This window comes from Vespula pensylvanica, chromosome 5, assembly GCF_014466175.1.
Source record: "Vespula pensylvanica isolate Volc-1 chromosome 5, ASM1446617v1, whole genome shotgun sequence".
NCBI classification, from domain to species: Eukaryota; Metazoa; Arthropoda; class Insecta; order Hymenoptera; family Vespidae; genus Vespula; species Vespula pensylvanica.
This window is the reverse complement of record NC_057689.1, coordinates 2,106,088-2,128,898: the sequence shown is the minus strand read 5'-3', so window position 1 is coordinate 2,128,898 and position 22,811 is coordinate 2,106,088. Positions and strand designations below refer to the sequence as shown.

At 31.0% G+C, this 22,811-nt stretch overlaps 3 protein-coding genes and 1 long non-coding RNA gene across 7 annotated transcripts; 1 reads left to right on the top strand and 3 right to left on the bottom strand.

Moving 5' to 3' along the window:
* Nucleotides 1-473: 473 nt before the first annotated feature.
* Nucleotides 474-4,246, bottom strand: LOC122629710 (FAD synthase-like). Its single transcript, XM_043813469.1, has 9 exons — nucleotides 3,921-4,246; nucleotides 3,761-3,855; nucleotides 3,515-3,638; nucleotides 3,330-3,442; nucleotides 3,103-3,234; nucleotides 2,886-3,028; nucleotides 2,611-2,814; nucleotides 2,346-2,531; nucleotides 474-2,252 (listed from the first exon to the last, which is right to left on the bottom strand). The coding sequence occupies exons 1-9, from the start codon at nucleotides 4,027-4,029 to the stop codon at nucleotides 2,006-2,008; spliced, it is 1,353 nt and encodes a 450-aa protein (XP_043669404.1). The 5' UTR covers nucleotides 4,030-4,246; the 3' UTR covers nucleotides 474-2,005.
* A 585-nt stretch (nucleotides 4,247-4,831) lies between these two features.
* LOC122629707 (probable tRNA (uracil-O(2)-)-methyltransferase) lies at nucleotides 4,832-7,205 on the top strand. The gene is made up of 3 exons (XM_043813462.1): nucleotides 4,832-4,924; nucleotides 5,050-6,092; nucleotides 6,164-7,205. Exons 2-3 carry the CDS (start codon nucleotides 5,124-5,126, stop codon nucleotides 7,055-7,057), a joined length of 1,863 nt encoding a protein of 620 aa, XP_043669397.1. The 5' UTR covers nucleotides 4,832-4,924; nucleotides 5,050-5,123; the 3' UTR covers nucleotides 7,058-7,205.
* LOC122629702 (zinc finger protein 236-like) lies at nucleotides 6,868-22,808 on the bottom strand. 4 transcript variants are annotated; one of them, XM_043813443.1, is made up of 19 exons: nucleotides 21,626-22,808; nucleotides 21,392-21,507; nucleotides 21,042-21,308; nucleotides 20,827-20,961; nucleotides 20,465-20,629; nucleotides 13,729-13,860; nucleotides 13,481-13,624; nucleotides 13,244-13,361; nucleotides 12,775-12,917; nucleotides 12,466-12,676; nucleotides 12,276-12,354; nucleotides 12,006-12,141; nucleotides 11,768-11,907; nucleotides 10,073-11,635; nucleotides 9,815-9,989; nucleotides 9,613-9,725; nucleotides 9,193-9,517; nucleotides 8,836-9,112; nucleotides 6,868-8,742 (listed from the first exon to the last, which is right to left on the bottom strand). In XM_043813443.1, exons 1-19 carry the CDS (start codon nucleotides 21,726-21,728, stop codon nucleotides 7,592-7,594), a joined length of 5,493 nt encoding a protein of 1,830 aa, XP_043669378.1. In that variant the 5' UTR covers nucleotides 21,729-22,808; the 3' UTR covers nucleotides 6,868-7,591. The 4 variants fall into 4 exon arrangements, with proteins under 4 accessions (XP_043669378.1, XP_043669379.1, XP_043669380.1 ...); XM_043813444.1 differs by having other exon boundaries at nucleotides 9,193-9,328; XM_043813446.1 differs by lacking the exon at nucleotides 6,868-8,742 and having other exon boundaries at nucleotides 9,057-9,107.
* Nucleotides 14,625-20,458, bottom strand: LOC122629714. The gene is made up of 2 exons (XR_006327335.1): nucleotides 19,029-20,458; nucleotides 14,625-15,106 (listed from the first exon to the last, which is right to left on the bottom strand). It is a non-coding gene; the product is annotated as an uncharacterized LOC122629714 (long non-coding RNA).
* Nucleotides 22,809-22,811: the final 3 nt, after the last annotated feature.

Genomic DNA, 22,811 nt, shown 5'->3' with positions numbered 1-22,811 from the left:
ACCCCGCCCCGTATAAAAGAACCAATACAATTTCTACAGATATTAAACTGGCATTGCTATAGAAAAGCTGAAATAGTATTTTATCCATTTCCGTTTTGCGCCGCGCTTGCATTATATACACTTTCCCCCCGGTTTAGTCTGTGCCAGCAGCCAGACCCGTGCGAGTTCGTGTTTGTTTGAAAAATACCACCGGTGTACTTCAATATTTTTAACCGAAATTGAAATGACGATGAACGCGGTATTTTTATAAAGTTCCTTTGCTCGAAAAAGCCCCATTGGTGAGGGACGGAGGCAGATGGGAAAGAGGGAGGGATAGGACAGAGAGATGCAAAGGGGGAGGGAGTACCACGGAGGGGAAGTCGGGAAATATTTCCTCTTTCTCCTGTCGATTTCTGTAATATAGAAATATATTGCAATAAAGGGATACCAAGGGACGTATTCAAAAATACTTTTTTAAATATAACTGAATCACGTTTCGTTCTTCATTTGTGTTTTCTATTATTAATCGAGTCCCTATAATAAGCATACGTACATACATAGGTACATATGTCGTATCACAGCTGAAAATAATTTTGACGTTGGCACAGATATGACATAGCAAACATACGAGGAAGGTTGAAATTCAAAGTGTTTACAATGATAACAGATACGCATATATATATATATATATATATATATATATGAGATCAGAGCAGCGTTAATAGACATATTTGATTCGACCTATTTGTACTCGAGCGATATGACGATTTTTTTGAATGTTATATTTTCATTGGAGAGGAAAAGAAAAGAGAAAAAGGAAGAAATAGTGAAAAAGAAAATTACGACGTTGGTTACATTTCGCAGAGTTGTACAAATGCAATCCGTGAATTCTCTTAAAATTAAAAAGTATATAAAACGTTAATCGAAAAGTGTCCGTGTTTGTCTTAACAATGAGAGCGCGAACGAGGCGCGTTTGAAGTCTCAAAATGATTTCCCGCAAGGAACGATCTATGTATGTATGTAAGAAAAACGAAGAAGTAAGGATATGAAAAATAGTACCTCTCTTCCGCGGAATATCGCGACTAGAGCGACTCGGTGAAGACGTAGAGAGAAAAAAGGGGAAGGGGAAGGGTGGTTGGGAGGACAGAGCGGGGCTCTCCTCCCCGGTCTCATTTTAAAGTTTCAAAGGAAAAAAGCTAGAAATACTTTAACTGGAAATGAAATTTCGAAAGGGTGGAAGGAGGTGGAAACGGAGAGATTCCTCCTCCTCTCCCCTCCCTACCAGCCTTTTCCCTCACTTGAAAAATGTGTAATACGAGCTTATACTCAGACTTCCCTCTCTCCTAACTTCAGTCCCTGGAATCTCGCGACCCCCCTCCTCCACCTCCTCTTTCTCCTCCTCCTACTCCTCATCCTTCTCTTTCTCTTTCTCTTTCTCTTCATCTCCCACACCCTCGCTCTTACCCTCACCAGCACCCATACCCACCCCCGAACCTCATACCTCTTCAATGTACATTCGAGTTCCGCTGCTCGGATGGCTGAGCAGACATATTGAAAGCGCACGTAGACAATGGTAGGAAGCTTTTGTGTTTCTTGCTGTGCATGCCCTTACGAATATTAAACGACTTCCGTCAACCTGCCGGAAGCATTTTGGGATTTTTCAAATCGAGGTCGCGCGTGATTCGCAACGATGAGATGACTGTTCCTCCCTCCTCTCGGGAATGCGAAGCAGATTATATCAAAATATCTATTAACGTCGTAAACTCGTACTCTTCTCTAACGTAGCTAATTCCTCGATAGAATAATTGAGAGTAAAAAATAATAAAAAAAAAAAAAAAAAAAAAAAAAGAAGACGAGATCGTTACAAGATATCGTTATTATTTATTACCGTACCTGTGCCGTTATCAGTACTTTCACTGAAACAAAGTATTTTCATCCTCTGTGCCTATCAATATGTACAAGGCTGCGAAAATGTCTGTAAGGGGATTCAGTAAAACATGCGTTTCATCTTGAAGAGTTCGTGAAATCATGTAAAGGGCAATAATAGAAATCTAGCGAAAACCCGTGTATCTTCCTGCGTCCATCTATGTAGAGGATTGCTTATTTTTAATTGCCCAATAGCTTCGTCATTTTTCGAATGATATCCCAATGTTTCACACAATTTCTTTTCCTCCGTTCCGACTAATAAGATTTCTAATTGCGGTTTTACTGTACTTAATTTCTTTATATCATTGGAAAGATCGCTTTCTAACATGTAGATATTTAGATTATATCTGAAAACGAGATAAATCTCAGTGTAATCGTTAAATATTAATAGATCAAAAAAGATGAAAAAGAAAGAAAGAAAGAAAAAAATTATGTTGTACCTTTTTACGATATCTTCGATTAATTGTTTGTCATTTTGTGGAGACAATTTTGCACAAATAATTTGTAATTTATTGTCTACACCTAATATTGTGTTAGCCAAATAAGCAAAATATATGACTATCTGTGATTCTATGCTACCATCAAAGTAAATTACTATTTTCTCAGGTTGATGATGATAAAATTTCCTAAAACAGTCAAATGAGATAACGTCGAATAAAAAATTATTATAATCGTATTATAAAAATCAATATAAGGATGTTTTACATCAAACATTCCAAAGTCTCTTCATATATATAAGATTCTTCACATTTCTGAAGAAAGTTTTTATATTTTGTAAGACTATCAATATGTGGATTATTATCGTTTTTCACCAACAAATCTGATCCTATAAGATTGCAAAGTTGTTGTTTTGCTTTTTCCGTTTCTTCAATGTTGTCACTTTCTATGGTAATGAATGCTTTGTAGTAGCTAGGAATAATTTATAATGAAAATTTATTTGATAAAAAAAAATTGAATTAGTGAGAAAAAGTTTTCTTTACCTATTGTTGCTTACAGGATAAGAACCAAATGAAACATTTGGAAATTTGTTTGAAAGGATTGTTAAGGTATTTGCAAATAATTCCTCTTTCGCGTTTAAATATATTTCATCCTTTGCAAAAGACTTATTTGTTAAAAATAATTGCTGAAGAAATGCGTTATGTCAATTTCTAGTAAATAGTGTTGAAAATATTTGAAAAGAGTTTTTACAAACGTTACCTTGCATAAAATTCCAAAAGATTTTTCAAAGAATATTGGCGACCCAGGAAATATATATACGTTCTCTAATGTTATACACGGATATCTTAAATTGTCTTCTTTTCCAAATATTAAAGAAGCTTTTGTTGGTATCTAAGAAACAATCATGTATATGAGAAAAGTTTTTCATCGTAACAATTACAGATTAAAATTTGTGCAAACATAAGTAATATAGTGAATATACATACATAAGCCATTTTATAATTAGGAGATGTTGGATTTTTTACATCAAATTTATCTTTTATAATCTCTACAAGTCTTGAATGATAATGCAACGAATCATCGAAAGCTTTTGCGAGACCTAAAAAATCCCTAACATTTTATTCATTATTTGTTACTTGAAAATATACTTTCTTCTCTCTCGATCATTTACCTTCGTATGTAACATCATCGTGTGTTGGTCCTATACCACCTGATGTAATAACATGAGTATAGTTTTTAGAGAACTTTTTTATTTCTTTTTTTATTTCTTCTACATCGTCGCTTATAACTGATATCTTCAAAAATACATACAAATATAACATTAAATATTAAATTCTTAAAAAAAATGTTGGATTATATAATTATTTAGTTTACTCTATTAATAAAAAAAAAAAAAAAAATCAAAAAATATACTAACTTTTTGTACTTTAACACCACATTTGTATAATAAATCACAAGCATAATGAGAATTTGTATCCTTTACACGCGCCTTCAGTATTTCATTTCCAATAACTAAAAGTAATAAATACTGAATGTTATTGTTTTAAAAAGATAAAATAAATTTTAATAAAACTCACTAATAAGACCAGCTGAAGGATGTTCAATATTATCGTGTATCCAACTTCGTAATAAGTATTGGTAGGATTTAGTAGAATTCCGGAGAGTGTGTTGACGTATATGAAACATTATACACTTCAAATTATTTTCTTCTATAGAAATGATCACTGTATATCTATATACATATAATTATAAAATCTCATTTATATTTTAATAAAGGAAACGATTTGACAGATTGCATAGCCTATACGAGGTAACGTATCAAATAGCACATAATATATTATTTTATTTCTTTTTTGTTTAGAATTCTTCTCTGATAGATAAAATGATCGACACTTATATATATATATATATATATATATATCACAGTTAGATTGATCTGTACAAAGAATAAATCGCGAGAGACTTAAAAATAAATAAAAGCATTTCATCGAAGAATGTTTCCTGCGCAGAATAATTTTGTCTATACTTATTTCGATAATCGAAAGCATTGATTTCGATAATCAATCTCGATTGTAGATTCAACCAAAGCTACAACACGAGTGATCGTAGTACAGTGAAACAAAGCAGACATTTTATATTGTACGAAATTTCCTTGAAATTGGCAACAATAATGGCTAGTACGGTGTTAAAAAATGCAGGTATTCATTCTCCGAAACAATTATACAAGTTTTTGTTACGGGAATGTAATAAACTTCCAAAAGGTGCAAACGAATTTTATAAACATTCTATCAAACAAGTAAGTTCGTGCGTCTAACGATAAAGTTTTAAACACAACAAAAAAAGTTAATAATAATGCCGAGTAGTTTGTCGCGTGTTCGTAACAACATAACCTTACATCTTTTACACATGACTTTACTACAGTTTGGTTAACGCGTTATTCATTAGTAAAATATATTTTATGTTAATTCAAATTTACATCATTCTACAGAGCTTTAAACAACACACTATTGAGCCTGATCCAGAACGTGTTAAAATGATTATGGAAAAAGCATTCTCTGATGCTAAATGGATTTTACAAAAGGTATTTTTAATGCACAGATCTTAATACAAACAAGCAAATATATATATCAATGTAATTTACTATATTATTTTTCTTTTCTTTTCTTTCTTTTTTTTTTTTTTTTTTTTTTTTTTTAATATCCACAGTACAACAAAGAAATAGGAAAATAAAAAGTATATAAGTAAAAAAAAAAAAAAAAGAAAATAAGATACTTTTTAAAATGAATTTTGAATCAATAATATCTGAAGATAGTGGCAGAGCCGTTCCACAATTTTGGAAAGCCGTAGATATCTTATTAAATAATCCGCATACTATTAATCGTAGAATTTTAGCATGCCAAAGAATACTTATAGCGCAATTGAAACGTAATGAAGAAGTATATTCCTATGTCAAAGAAATACAATCTTTGTCTATAAAAAATGATGTTTGTAAAGATATTAATATCTTGATCAAGATATTAAAAATAAATGAATATTGTAATATAATTGATTCCGTAAATCTTGAAAACTGCAGTGAAAATATACTTTTGTATGTGAATGAGTTATTGCCTCGTAATTCGCAATTATTTTGTTCAACGTTAGAATTTACATTTATTGATAGAAAAGAGAATTATATTTTGTGCCTTCAAAAAAGTAATTGTAAAGATTTAAACGTTCTAAATAATAAAGATAAACTTTCATTAGGTACGCATATAATTTACAAAATACATTATGAAAAAGAAGGAATCATTTCTATGTGTATACAGAAAATAGATGATATAAATTCTCATAAAAATATTATTTGGCTCAAAGAAAAATTATTCCCCCGTTTAATAATGTGGATAAAAAATGAACCTGTTAAAAACAGTTTTATTATCAATTCTTTATCTCTTGTGTCGCATGAGAAATATGCAAAACTATATAATGAACTGAAAATAAAATATGGTACTACTATGGTCAAAACATGGCCTGAAAATACTGATCCATCAAAATTTGTTTATGAAGATATTTCTATTGCAACTTATTTAATTTTATTATGGGAAAATGAAAGAAATGAAAATGGCACCAAAAAATTCCAATCATTTTTGGATCTTGGTTGTGGTAATGGTTTACTTGTGCATATTTTATCAAGCGAGGGATATCCAGGATTAGGAATAGATTTGCGAAAAAGAAAAATCTGGGATCATTTTCCAAAAACTACTCGTTTGGAAGTACGTATATAATTCTTAATTATACCAAGGGTCATTACCTATCTACTATATAATTTTATTAATATCTATAGGTTCAAACAATTGTTCCATCAGCTTCCTCATTATTTCCTGAAGTAGATTGGCTCATTGGAAATCATTCTGATGAACTTACACCATGGATTCCAGTTATTGCTGCACGCAGTTCGTATAATTGCCGTTTTTTTTTATTACCATGTTGTGCTTATGAATTTGATGGTAAAAAATATCAAAGACAAAGTGCATCCAAAAGCCAATATTCCGAATATATTTCATATGTCAAAAATATATCCGAGATATGTGGCTTTGATACCCAAATCGATAAATTAAGAATACCGTCAACAAAAAGAATTTGTTTAATTGGTTGCAAGAGAAATTATTCAAAAGAAGATACTCTTTCGCAGGATAAACGTATTCAAGAATTAATAAATATAAAGTCATCATCATTAGAAGGTGTAATTGAAACAGATAATAATGAACACTTATCTAATTCATGGTCTGATAATTTTAAACCAAGAAATCCTATAGAACAAGTACGAAATTGCACTCAATTAAACAAAACTTTAATATCTGATATCATTAAAATAGTTTCGTCGCAATTATTGTGTACATATCACCCAATAAATCTGCAAGAAAAATCTAATAAAATTTGGAATGCAGGTGGTCAAATTGATTTAAAAGATATTGTAAAATTAATACCTTCAGAAATGTTGAAACAGTTAAGAAATGAATGTGGAGGTATTCAAACATTACTAAAAAATAATGGTCACATATTTTCTGTAATTCAAGGAAGAGTACAGTTTAGAATACCTGGAATTACACCTATTAATGTTAAAAAAAAACGAAAAACTAATGCTACACATCCAGTAAAAGTAAAACCTTGTTGGTTTCATGAAAATCATCCTGATGGTTGTCCAAACATTGCAGTTAAATGCAATTTTAAACATTAATTTTATTTGTTCATTGATCGTTTATACCTCAAAAATTTTCCACACATAAATGCTAATTTTAATTCTATAATGACATATTTTATTACAAACAGTAGTAACTTATGTACAAGTTATATTTTTATGTATCAAATAAAGATAATACAACTTATCAAAGAAAGTTTCTTGTATCTTAGTAATACCAGATAGGTTTAGAGTTAGAACACTTAGAATAATAACTGACTCTCAATAATATAAAGGATTCTATTAAACCACAGAATATAACTTTACTATTTTAGTGTTATCAATGTACACGATATATACATCACAGAGTTTTAAAAAATTTCTCAATGCAAAGACACAGAGAGATCAGTCTAATATTTTTTTTTCTTTTTCTTTTTCTTTCTTTTTTTTTCTTTTTTTTTTCTTTTTCTTTCCTTTTTTATTTGTTAAATCTTTCATGATAAGAGCAGTGAAAAGTAATATGTCCGACTTCTCGGACAGTATTGAGGATTTTAAGCGTATTTAGCATTTAAAAATGTTAGTCTATATTAAAAATTATTTTACAAACTGGACAAAGGCAATATCATCTAAACTTAGAATCTTTGTTTCACCTATATTATTTTGTATTAGTTTAGCACTTAAAACTTGTTGACTTGTTTTCAACTTTTTAGCACTGATAAGATCCAATCGATGAACACGTCTTAAGTGTGTTCGTAAATTTCCTCTTTGAGAAAAAGTAAATTCGCAGCATGGACAAGCGTGTGGTCGATCACCTGTATGATGTTTTTGATGCATTTGTAATGTTGCCTTTTGAGCAAATGATTTGGTACATAATTCGCACTTAAATGGACGTTCACCTGTGTGAATTCGTTTATGTCTTTCTACTTGATATGGCTTCATAAACGTTTTTCCACAAATATCACATGCTCTCTGTTTTGATGAATTGCTCTTATTTGTTTGCTTCTTTATTGTTTCTTCTGTTTTAATCGTTGCAGGATTTGTATATTCTAATTGTGTTATACTTATATCAGTATTCGGCTCTGTTGAAACATGGGTAGTTGGCAGGGCTGTCCTTGTTGATGTTTCATTTGTAATAACGACGTGTTTAGTACCTGTGTCAATATAAGATTCCTGTATAGGTGCACCATTAACGAATTCTGATAATTTAGTCTCATTCTGAATAATATTTGCATCAGAAATAGGTACTAGTGGTGGTGGTGGTGGCGGTGCTGGTGTTGTTGGTGGTGCTGCTGCTGGTGCTGCTGCTGCTGCTGTTACTGTTGGTGGCGAGGTATCATCCGTTTGAATAGTAACAAATCCATTTGCTAATAAGAAATGCAAATTTGCTACTAATTGATTATTCTCATTTAATGACACAATTGAATTATTATTCAATATCATTGTATCGCTATTCAAATTAATCTGATTGACTAAATTATTGGTGTCAATGCTGATTGCGTCAAGGTTTGAGTAATCAACATTTGACGATGTAGATACATCATTATCAGTTGTTACTAAATGCACTACACTTTCAACCGATTTTTCTAAATCAAGACTTGCTTCAGCTACAGCAGAAACTTTCATGTGCTTTTGTTTTCGCTTAGTGATACCTTTGTGCTGTCTCACATGTTTCAATAAATGTACTTTTCTATGACCTGAAGTTCGAAATCTTAAATCACAAATCTGGCATCTAAATGGTTTAGAACCTAAACAAAAATTATTGTAAACAAATTATATCAGATATCAGTAATTACCATTGTGTGTGTGTGTGAGTGAGTGATCAATTAACACATACGTACCAGTATGTAATCGCATATGAACTTTTAAACTACCCTTTGTAGCAAATAAACTATTGCAAACATGACAACAAAACGTCTTCTTGCCACTATGAACTTTCATATGAGAATCCAATGTACACTTCACTGCAAAACTTTTACTGCAATGATCGCACGTGTACGGTCGTTCACCGGTATGTGTCCGAATATGTCTTATAAGATCGCTTGGTTTGCGAAATGTTTTCGGACAGTACTTACATTTATTGATATACTGTTTTGTTTCTTTTTTTTCTACACTACCCTAGATCATAAATTCATTGAGCTGTTTAATTCAGTTTCGATCTATGTAATCTACGTATAATACATTTTCTTTTTACTTACATCTATTTGATCCATGATCTTTTTTTCTGCTACCGTGTCTAAAAGAACTTTTTCTGATACTGACGAATCAGTGCCCATTTTATCATCTAAAGAAATCTTTTCATCCAATTTGATGGAGTTATTTGATAGAGTTTTACTATCAAAAGAAATTTTATTATTTGAAGTAGAATCAATGGAAAGACTTTTATTGATAGAAATATTTTCTTTCTGCGATTTGTCTGATTCTAACGAGCTTGCATTAAGATTATTATCATGCATTTTATTATGAGATCTCAATTGGACTTTGCTAACAAAAACTTGTTGACAGATTGTACACTTCCATTGTCTATATTATTTAAAAAAGTCGATAAATAAATTTCAATAGAATACAATTTATTATACGTTCTTTAATAATGATGACATTGTGAAATAGATACTTACTCTTTATTTTTATGTAATTTTAAATGTCTGCTAAGTCCACCACTAGTACAAAATTTAAGAGAACATTCTGTACATTGGAAGCCTTTCGTTCCACGGTGAGTTTGTAAATGTTCCTGATGATACAAATTATCATACTTGTTATTAATTTGTTTTATGACAAATACTCGTACTAATTAGTCATAATTAATACAATATTTTCTACCTTTAATTCTTCTGTAGTAAAGCCTTGTTCACTGCATATATGACACTGAAGTAAAGAGTCACATTGAATGCTGCATCCATTAATATCCGCGTAAATGATGTTCGACGGGGAATGTAATTTTGAATGAGCATTTAATTGTAGCGTATCTTGAAAATTTTCGTTGTTTAAATCGCATCTGAAAAAAAAAAAAAAGAAAAAAAATTATTATTCATCGAAAACATAATTATTGTACAAGTAATATTAATTAATGCAATTTACTTTAAATGTAAAGTATTATTTCCATGCTCGTGACATACGATGTTTTCTTGATGTTTTTTATTACAATCATTTATCATTTGTATTTCTGCACTGTTCGTTAGATTCATAATTTCGATATCCGTTGTATCTGTCGTATCCGCTTTAGCTATAACTTTCGGATATCTCGAACAAGACTGTGGCAGTTTTAAAGCATCAGATCCAGTTTGTTTGGAACCTAATATCATTAATTGTTTTGGTGTTTTAATATGATTGTCATTTGTATTATTTTCAATAGCGATAGTGCTTAGTTCTTGTCTCTCTTGTATAGATCTAGTTAAAATATTTGCCATATTTGCAGAATTTTCTGTATTCAGTCCAATGTCTATTTCGGTATCAGGTTGTAACGTAATCTGACTAATATCAAATGAATCAAATTGTGATGTGAACATTGTATTTGCGGATGACTCTAAATTTTTATTATTGTCATAAATAATATTTAATACAGGTTGTTCCCTTTGTTCAAGAGTATTTGTGTTTGCATCATCTATCGGTCTTGAGAGATTACTTCCCAAACCAAGATTCATTCCAATATTAAACAGTTGTTGATTGAAAGTTTCTTCTATCTCGCGTATACTTTCAGGCGTAAGCGATTGATCCCCTGTATAATTAGGAATTGTAATAGTGGCTGTTTCATCGGTATGTAAAGTTTGCGATGTCGCTAAATTATTTGTTTCTATCGTAGACAAATTTGTAGATAAATTTGAATTAATAACCGGTTGTGTTCTGTCCGTTGTTAAAAACGTTTTTTCTTTTTCCGTTATATTTTGAAATTGATCCGAAAAGGCTAATGCAAAATCAGGTGCCATTTGTGGTTGGAAAGATACTTCCATTTCCTCTGACAGTGCTATATTCTCTGGTAAAATAGTTCCCTTATCCTTATTCAATGTCTTTGGTACATCCTTAATTTGTTGTTGTTTCTTCTGTTGTTCTAATTGTCTTTGTGCAAGTTCATGTTTATGTATCTTCATATGTTTTCTGCAATTAACAGAAGTTTTGAATGTTTTATGACAATAAGGACACATGAATGGTCTTTTGTTACTGTGAGTCACCAAATGTCTCTTCATACTGCTCTGAGTAGAAAACTTAGTATTACATACAGTACAACTGTATGGTCTTGCATCATCGTGCGTATGCAAATGTGACTTAAGAACGCTATTAGACGTAAATCTTCTATCGCACTTGGTGCATTTGAAAGGACGTTCTCCAGTATGCCGACGATAGTGTTGCTTTAAATGACTAATTTTCCTAAATGCCGCATGACATACCCAACATTTGTGTGGTCTTGCAACATCTGCACTGTCATAAACATGTTTTTGTTTTGATTGTACATGCGCCACGCTGATCTTATTACCCGCATCGCTAATAACTAACGGTTCCTGTAAAACGATTTGTGGCACTAGACTTTCTGCTTCTGGCGAGAGATTTGATTTTCCTTTTGAATGACTTTTCATGTGACTTTTTAAAACAGCGCTAGAACTAAACGATTTGTCACATAGAGTGCATTTGTGTGGCTTTGTATGTAATCTGTAACATGTGAAATATCCTTATTAATATCCTTATTTAATAATAATTTCTTATTAACAATTATACGTATTAATGATTTAAATCAATTTTTTTTTTTTACGTATTAATGATATAAATCAATATATAAATTACCTCGTATGAGTGGTAAGACTACTATGACACGCGAAAGTTTTATCGCACGAACCACAAGCATATTTCTTGGTACCGGTGTGAGTACGTTCGTGTGCAATCATCGTTGATTTTAACGCAAATGAGCGAAAGCAATAAGAACACTAAAATATATAATAAATATAGAAATATCAATGACGTAATAATTTTTATATATTGCAATTTTATTGATGCGTAAAACTTCAACGTACGAAAAACTTACTTTAAATGGTTTTTCTTGAGTATGCACTCTTAAATGACGTATTAAATCCGATGGCTTTTTAAATTCTTTGTGACAGAAAGAGCATGCATACCATCGTATATTTCCTATACATCGCTGCTTTATTGTTAAATATTTTCTGAAACAATAATCATATATAATATACGTACAACTATAATGATATTATATTGTAATATTAATGATTACAATATTAATACATGTATATATATATATATATACAAGTAATAAAAATATTTGATCAAAAATTTATACCTCATGGTACCGTCCGGTGCTCTATCCAATAACGTAACGTACGTCGTTTTTGCTTCTACTTTTTTCGAGTCTATTGTTTCTGCAATGAATAACGAAAAAAAAAAAAAAAATGTATATATACGTATAAAAAGGAAAAATCAAAATACATTACTAACATATGCACACACTGACAAGATTATACATTATATACCATTAGAAGAACTTTTCTCTTTACTAGGCAATCCACTATTATTTAACGCTTCTTGTAAAATATCATTTCTATTTTCAGTCGTAGCTCCAGATTGAGTAGAATTTGCTACATTAGCAATGCCAGATTCCAAGGATGCTAGCTGTGATATGACACTATCAACCGTAGCTCGCATATCAGCCTCTGTAGAACTTTCGCATTTTGATGTTGTTTCCTAAAGAAAACACGAACATTTTCTTTTTGTCTCACGTAATTTGCATATATATATATATATTTACATAGTACTTTAATTTATTATAATTTTTTAATTACTTCTGCCAAATTCGAATGCATTCTTTTCATATGACCATTAAGACTGCCAAGCTTTTTAAAAATACAAGGACAATAAGTACATCCATATATGGATTCTCCTTCTGGAGCACTGTGTACCCTCAAAATGTGTGCATTTAGGTTTCCTACAAATATTTATAAAGTACAAATATGCATACTAAAAAAAAAAAAAAAAAAAAATACATGTATGAGCCGATAATCGTAAAAGTGGTCTAAGTCGTATAAAAGTTTTTCGTTTCGAGATATTTTAATATTTGAGATGGAATTATTTACAAATTATTTATTTATTATAACAAACAGTAAAATAATAGATATATTTATTCTTGAGAGGAAAATAATATCTTTATGCAATTTTAAAATGTTAAAAATAGCGTGTAAAAAGATATGTCTTTTAATATCTCAAATTACAGACCACATTTATAATTACTACCTCTCATACATATAATATTACCTTTTTGACTAAATCTAGCATTGCAAAGAGTACATATATGAGGTCTGATACCATCATGTTGCCACATATGAATTTGTAGAGAACCTTTCTGAGTAAATGCTCGACTACATACGGTACACTGTAAATATAATAAAATTGTTAATATATTTGCATCCTTCGGTTTGAAGGAAAAAAAAAAAAAAAAGGAAAAAAAAAAGAGAGAAAAAAATCTCTCTAGACACGGAAAAACACGCTTACTTTAAAAGGCTTCTCTCCTGTATGAACTCTAATATGACGCATTAGCTGACTAGGTTTTTGAAACGACTTCAAACATATCGTACACTTATACATAATCTTATGTTTCGTTCCTTTTTTCGTCTGCTTGACTATCTTTGTCCGTAACTATACATAAAAAAAAAAAAACATACAAAAAATAAGGTAGATATTTTTATACTTTAAATACATTTTATCATTTGTTTTATAAATCATCGTTTTACGCAACTCACCTTATAATGCTCACGAATATGAAGTCTATATAAAGCAGGCTGAACAAATTGTTTATTGCAAAGCTTACACTTTCGCACTTCCTCCGTTAATGATTTTTCACCGTGTAACTTTAAGTGTGCATCCAGTTGAGCCTAAAAAAAGAAAGTAAAGAAAAAAAAAAAAAAAAGAAAAGAAATTAAAGAAGAAAAAAAAATTCAAAAGAAAAATAAAAAGAAATAATAAAAATAAAGAAAATAGAAAACAAATATTGTTATTAACGTTTTGACAAAAGAGATTATACATCATATAATTCGCTAAATAATTAGAACGTTTTCTTCTAACGATAAATATAATGTAGGAAGATCCGATATCCTGTACCTTATAATACTGCGCACCGATTCCAAGAGCGAGATGAAAGACACGAGAGCAGATCAGTAGAAGAGCAAAATTGATGCAGTCCACGGCGAACGACATTATGAAGAAGATATACTTCTCCAGGATAAAACATATATAATATATATAAAAGACGAGAGTACGATTTATGAAAAAACGATTTTCATTTATAGATGCACGATGATTGTAAAAACAAAGAGTAATTTCGAAGGACACGATTATCACTTACGGCAGTAGTATACATAGAAACGTATGTGTGTGTATATATATATATATAGAGAGAGATATAGCATATATATATATATATATATATAAGTAGGTGAACACTATGAACACAATCGTAACAAAATCTGCAACTATTATTTATTGCATTCTCATTTAATGTTTATTATTTTTTAACTCTGTCTCCTTTTTCTTCTCTCATTTATTTAAAAAAAAAAAAAAAAAAAGAAAGAAAGAAAGAAAGAGAGAGAAAAGAAAAATTTTTTTGTCCTTTTTTTTCTCTTTTAATAAAAAAAAAAAAAAAAAAAAAAAATAAAGAAACGAATAATAATGAACACTGTAGAACACAAAACGTATATACGAAATACAAGAAAGTCTTCTTCAGAGATCATCGATCTCGATGATAGGAGTGGCTCTGTCCCGTATAAAAAAGTCGATGAACATCAGAGTTATCGCCCCCGCGTTAACTTCGACGCGTACTGTTCGACGATTGGAGTCCTCGACGAAGAAAATCTTTCTTTCTACTCCTTTTAATTTTTATACAGTGTTCGCTTCGCACCTCCTGCTGCTGCTGCTGCTGCTGCTGCTGTTGCTGCTGCTGCTGCTGCTGCATCCTTAAAGGAGGACGTTGCACTTCTTGCAAGCTATAGCACATTCGTGGGCTTCGTCTCAATATGTGAACACGGTAATCTCCCTTCTTCCTTTTTATCCTTCCTCTCCCTCTTTTTTTTCCTCGTTTTTTCTTTTTTTCTTTCGTTGTAAAACAATATTTAACACACTTATCTTAATAAACAAATAATTAAATATCACGGACTCTTTACTCAAATGAATGACAAAAAGAAAGACAAAGAAACAAAATAAAAAATACAAAAAAAAAAAAAATAAAAAAAGAAACATGTATGTGGTAAGTATCGTTCGCGGTTGCTGAAGCCGCTCCGACAGAACAGCACGTCGTCGTAGAGAGACGGAAGTGAAGTTTACGAAATTGGTTTATGTTCGTCGTAATCGATATACTCGTCTCGTTTCTATACCGACTTCTAAATTTGAATCGGTATAGCAACTCGGTTAAAATGAGAAAGAAAATCTCTCTCTCTCTCTCTCTCTCTCTCTCTCTCTCTCTCTCTCTCTCTCTCTCTTTTTCTCTTTTTCTCCTTCCTTTTCTTCTTCCACTTCTAACTTGTACTCTTTTAACTTTCCTTTTTTTTCTTCATCTTCTTTTTCCTCAAAAAACCGAACGAACAAAATTGAATTTTTCTTCTCGACTAGATCGTCGTCAGTAAAGATGACGCTTATCTTTATCGCGTTCGCGGACGTAGCGAGGAAGTAGTATCCGATAGATCGCCCACCGTTTTTCAGGGAGACACTGATAAACATGATGATTTTCAAATCTGTTCGTGCCTTCGACGTCCGCGAGACGAAATTTTAAAAAGAGAAAAAGAGAGAGAGAGAGAGAGAGGGAGAGAGAGTGTTAGAGCTTTAGAAAATATACGTAACACAGTAGTACGAACATTTCACTGGAAGAACTACTATAAAACGAGATAATCAAGATCGCCTTCTCTTGATTCCGGTGACCAAAACGAGGACAAAGTGGACGCAAATTATAGTCAGGGATAATTGTCGTGTCAAGTGTTAAGCCGCCTCGTTTCGCCTATGCAAACGTTACCGCGAATAACGTGAATCTTCTCGTTCTATTCAGCTGAGATTTTTGATATCAGTTTTATCTTCCCTTCCATAATTCTCTTCTTATATATATATATATATATTTTTTCTTTTCGAATAATAATCGAACTGACAATTACGAATTATGGTTTGTCGAAAATAAAAAAAAAAAGAATAATAGTAGTAAAAAAAGTTATTGCTTAACACGCAATGATGTAATTGTAGAAATTATTCAATAAAAAAATTTGTTTTTAATTTGTTACTTGGATCATCTTTCGTAATTATTGGTTCAATCATCGACGAGATTAAAGCTCGAAGAAGAACTAGATCTAAAAATAGATTGAAGTAGCCAATGTGATGTACGATGCCTAGATCTCGTATATCTCTTAATTTGGAATAACAATGATAGGAAAGATAAGATGAAAGAGAAGAAAAAAAAATGCACGCGTGTGTATGTATCTGCTGTATGTATGTGTGTGTGAGCAAAGTGTTACACATGTCCAGTTATAACAAATACTCACGCTGTATCCTCGTTTTCACTTTGGCTTAATATGTATTCGAATCTCGGGTTTTTTCTTCTCTTTCCTTTCTTTTTTTTTTTTTTTTCCTTTACTTTTGCATCCAAAACTTTCGCTCATTTTATCCGTCCCGTTTTCATCGTTTCGATCGATCAATCAAAATGAAAAAAAAAAATAAAATAATAATAATAATAATAATAAAACAAAATAAAAATAAAAATTAAACATGACCGACATCGTAGTTAATCGCCGTTAATTACGTTTTATTTAATTGAATGAAGCATCGTTACTATACGACCGAGAAATAAATATTATACGGAAGCAATAAAATACTGGGCTATCGCGAGCTCGCGATTATTCAAATTACCTATACACTTCTATTAGCTATTACCTATGTACTATATATATTGTGTTACCATCGATAAGGTAATTCGAGATCGTGAATCGAAAGTAACGATAACGAAAGTTACACGACCCCTTTGTTTTCCTTTGCTAATATTAATAACAAGGTACATTGCATATATACATACATACATACATACATACATACATACATACATACATACATACATACATACATACATACATACATATATATATATTTATATATATATATATATCACAGCGACTTCGTTAAATCGTCATTGTCTTTACGATCGTATGGTTGACATCATCGCAATCATAGAAGGATGCGATAAGCGTATGATTTAACTTGCGAATCCCTATGATTTACGTCATCGTTCTGTAAAATAAATAAATTCCTCGAATGTTTTTCTTATCGTCGACAATTCTCCGAGCGAATTTATTTTTCGAAGGACAACGTTAAAAAAAAAAAAAAAAAATGAAAAGAAAAAGAAAGCTACGCTATACAAGACGAAGGAACATAAAGAGGACTTCGAAAAAGTCCTTACAGGTCGCTGGACTTTCGCGAAGCGCTCGTTTGTATTACGTCAGCGAATATTTGGTGCGCGCGTGAGTCTCTCCTTCGACTTCTTCCTTGTCGTCCGTTCCTCTTAATTTTCTTTTTCTTTTTCTTTTTCTTTTTTTTTTCCTTTCATTTCTTCTCTTTTTACTTCTATTTTTTTATTTTTTTTTATTTTTCGCGAGGATGAAGAGAAGAGGACCGAAACCAGTTCTTGATTTTAACCGTTCCGTTATCAAATCGGTATATCTTGTGGTAAGGATTAAAAAATAAAATAAAAAATACAAAAAAAAAAAAAAAGAAGGAGAAGAAACGAGAGACAACAAGGACGACAAAAAATTAACGATGATTTATGAGAGCTATTTGAAAAGTTCTCGGACTTTCTTTTCTTCCTTTTTTGTTCTCTTCCTTCCTTTTTCTTCTTCTTTTTTTATTTTATTTTTAATATAAAAATTTAATTCTCGAAGTGAGACGTCTTAAACGTCTTAAAGTAAAAAAGGAGGAAGAAATGAAGAAAGTCGTGAATTTTTCAAATGATCCTAGTACCTTTCAACGACGCGCGTACTTTCTATATTAAATAAAAAATAATGATAATGAAAAAGTAAAAAAAAAAAAAAAAAAAAAAAAAATCCACCATTACGATAAAGTCGGGGAAGAAGCATAAAAAAAAAAATACAAGAGAGAGAGAGAGAGAGAGTAAAAAAAAAATGAAAAAAGAAAACAGTCAACATCGAGAAAAAAGATCAGTCGACCTGATCTTCCACTCTCTTCTCTCTCTTCTCTCTCTCCTCTCTCTCCTCTCTCTCTTTCTCTCTCCCTCTCTCTCAATATCCTCCACGTGCGCGCGCGTACATGAGAGCTTTTATCACGCCTTTCCCTCTCTCTTTCTCTCTCTCTCTTAGTATATTTATTCGTAAGCACGTTTCACACACACATTTTTCTTCTTGGTACCAACGACCCCTGGCTCTCTTCCGAGAAGCGATAGTCATGAATATAAAAAAGAGGACGATCCTCCTGAGAGTGACCTAAAGTCGATATAAAAATTCAAATGACGAGAGATACCAATTGAGATTGAAGGATATAAAAAAAAAAATAAGTAAAATAAAAATTGTTTAAAAACTTCTTCAAAGAAAGACAGAGAGAGAGAGAGAGAGAGAGAGAGAGAGAGAGAGAGAGAGATTTACCCTTAGAAAGGTAATTGATTTTTCGTTTATGTTTGTAGAGTTTACTTAAACTGTTGACAGAGTCCTTTGAGGATCTCTTGACCAAGTTAAAAAAAAATGATCTTGCGATCACTACAATTTATACGAATGAACGAACGAACATAAAACACATACGTGTTAGTATTTTTACGTGTTCCTGAAACACATCACTTTTATTACACTAAATGATATCGTATTGGTAACAAAATATCTTGTTAATTACGACGGTATTCGTAAACGACCAAGTTATAAGAAAAAGAAAAAAATAAACAAGTTCAATTGTCGATGAGAAAGAATTATGAAAAAGAAGATATATATATATGTGTGTATATATATATGTATGTATATATATGCATATATATATATATATAATAAAAAAAAAATAAAAAAAAAATTGTTGAGACCTCGATCGATTTGAAACACGTGCGCGTCTCACGAGATCCAGATTCTGACTGACTGCCAGCACAACTATCGCTTCATCGTCGTCATCGTCATTGTCGTCGTCGTCTCGTTCTCGTCGCTATCGATTCCATTTTATTTTTTTTTTTCCCCCTTTACTAATAGATACATAAAACTTGAATACGTCCTTCATAAATAAAGTATAATTTTTTGACGTTACTGATATCATATCGATATTACCTAGAAATATATATATATATATATACTATATTCTCTTTCTCTCTCCTTTTCTCTCTATAACAAGACAAATTATGAATCGCTTTAAAGCAACGCTTATGCTTCGATGCACTCTATGACAGTGCGTGCATGAACATATGCATATTGAATCGATCAGCCGTAAAACAAGACGGCGAAGAAATTAATGCAATTTATTTCTTCAATCGATAATATTATTAGATTAAAATATGAAAGTTAATAGCTTGTATATCTCTATAGTTTTGTTTCTTTTCCTGTTTTCTCTTTTTATGAAGACGTAATCGCGAGAATTACGATTCTTCTCCAATTTTACATGACATCGAACATCTTAGCATTGGATCTTGGTGTCTTTGTTAATCTTTGGCTAGACTGTCGGAGCGATAAGAAAAGTGTCATATAGGTTCCTTTTGAAAAACGCTAAGTATGCAGATGCTCGTAGCATATGTATGCATGAGTGCAAGCTAATACGGTAGCACTTAGAATTTACGATACACGCAAGCCACGAGAGAGATCTATGAGATCATACGATTCAGTTGCGTAACACATGTGTGTAAGTTATATACCGCCCGCCGCCCACTTGCAGTACTTTTACGGTCCATATCCCTATCACGGTCGCATGTGTTATAAAGACGCGGCAAACGCACATGCAAGTTCATCCTTGAATCAATGGCGTTTAACGACATTTGTTCATCGATTTTAATAATGGCAGGACGTCGATCGTGAAATACGATCCAAATATAAGGATGATCTAGCATGACACATTTCTATAATCATAAACTTTACATTTTTACTCTTTCATTTATAAAAGTGTTATAATTTTCGCAAATCAAAACTTTTTCTCTTTTTTTTTTTTTCTTTTTTTTTTTTCTTTTTTTTTTTTACGACTTCGCTTCTGATACGGTCATTATATTTCCTTAGCTACAATTTAATCTTGGTGGAATGAAGAGATAAGAATACAGAGGTCAAGGGGTTGACCTTACCTAAACCGAGTAAAAGTAGTTTTACTGTCGCGTTAATATGTCGAAAGATTTTGTTTATGAAGCATATACATTTATCGTATCCAGGAAAGAAGACGATACTATGAAATTGGAATATAATCCATCGCGCGATTTGAAATTTTTAGATACTAATTATATAGCAATATACGTATTTTTTGGTTATATAAAAAGAATAATTAAAAGCTTACTTTCGTTGGAAAGGCATCTTCGCACTCCGTACAAAAAAGATTTTCTTCTTTCACATGCAACATCATGTGAGATTTTAAACTGGCCATTCTAGCAAATTTTCTACCACATTCAGGACATTTTGGTTCACCAGTATTATGCGTTGCCATGTGAAGCGTGAAATTCGTCTGTAATGATATTATACGAGGTTACTAGAGTGTATCTAAATGTAGTCTGCTCTAATAAGAATTGTAAATACAAATTATATTTAATTTAAGTATAATAAAAATATTCATGATTTTATAAAAAGATTATAGTACTTATTAAAAACAAAATCAAATCTGTAACATATTAATAAATTTTGTTCGCATTCGTTATAAATTACCGGAATATTAAAGGATGCAGAACATTTTGGACAACGATGTGGTTTCTCCTCTGCATGCTGATCCATATGTTTCCGATATAGAGATTGTTTATCAAAGTCTTGCCCACAAACATTGCATTTCATATCGTCTATGCTCTATGTGTATAGAAACATATACAGTTTTAGTTCAATTGATTTTATATTATATTAATACTAAATAATTTAAAATAACATACATGAGACAAGATGACTTCATTTTTCCTTGGTCTGCCAGGATTACGTTTAGTATTATTTTTCTGAACAGGAAATTGTGTTGTATGAAACTCGGGAGAAAAACTTTGTTCTTTGTTATTTATTGCTAAATCTGTTGATGTAGGAACTATGGACTGTACACAACTTGGTACATCTTCCATAACAGTAGGAACTGCTTCTAATGTTTGTATTGGTAATATAGCACCTTGTTGAATTCCAGCAATGCCTTCTATACTTATTTGAAAAATAGGCTAAAAAAAATATAAAAACATTTATTTCTTAAATATTTCTATAATCAAATTGTAAATAATAACAAAATATTAAATGAACATACAGGATGCACAATCATATTTCCATCTATAGTCTTAACTAATGATGGTGAAATTATATTATTCTGCTGCATAAATGCTACAGGTGTTGACATAATTGCTAAGATACCATCTTCGTGTTCTGCAATAATTAAATTTCTATTTAATATTGATTAAAAGAAATAAATATTAAATTATTCTTTAAACATAATACATCGATATAAGGGATACAAAATTCTTATTTATATATAAATTTCTACCTGCTACTGCTAAAAGAGTTCGACCATCTTCAGCGGTTATAAATCCTAATGGTAATGTATCGCCGGTAGATGATTCAGAAACTACAATTTGTTCTGTCAACATTTTGCTACTTATAAATGGACAAGTAATAAAGTAAAAAATATTTATCTATCTACATATCATGAAATACTACTTTGGGTTATGTGTGTTGAGTCTATTCATTCCTAATGAACTAATGAATAACAAAGTACATTGAACCTCTATAATTTTACACGTGTTGAGTTTTTGTCATTGACGTAATTTCATTAAGAGCCACCACAATTTTTATCGTAATATTTTCATTGTATTTTTCTCTCTCCCGAAGAGCAAGTTAACCTCTAAATGAACGCTTTGAGATAATAATGAAATAGATCGCCATGATATACGTGTCAAGAGTGTACGTCTACTTCAATCGGCCAAACAAAATTGATGTAGCACTATACTATGATGACTTTTTAAATCAAACACTTGCAATAAATAACAACATTACTGTCACAAACTTTATTTGACAAGGTACGGAACTTTCAAAGCAGCCGCAGATGAATGTACTACAATATATTATTTGATAATATGGCGGCACGCAAACTAGTTCAAAGTAGGGAGTTTCATCTTTTTTTTCTATCTCAGTCCTGTATCTTTTATTAATAGAACCCATGTTTTCCAAATAAATTATACTTTTGTTTTTATACAAGAACTTAATATAAATATCAATATTAATCCAAAATATTTTTTTACAATATGACTTCATCGCGTATTAAAAAAAAGACGTTTCTTAGAAAAGAAACTTTTGCTTAGATTTTCATTAGAGTAAAGGAAGCTTTCCAAAATTAAAAATATTGAAGGAGAAAATGATTAAACATTTTAACACTTCATAAACAATATGATCAAATTTTAAAAATTATGTACATAAAACGTAAGTACATAAGGCATATTATAATATTGCAGTTTCTTTTAAAAATGCATAAATCTATGCACATATCTTTGTAGAGTCTGTAAATTTATAAAAGTCATATTATTCCTATTTAAAAAAACATTAGAATATAACGGCATATACTGATTGTCTAAAATCTAGTTTGGCATTGTGCTTAAGTGCATAAGTACATACATTGCAAAAATAAAATTATAGATGCTCATTCTACCTGCAACCTTATATATATATATATATAT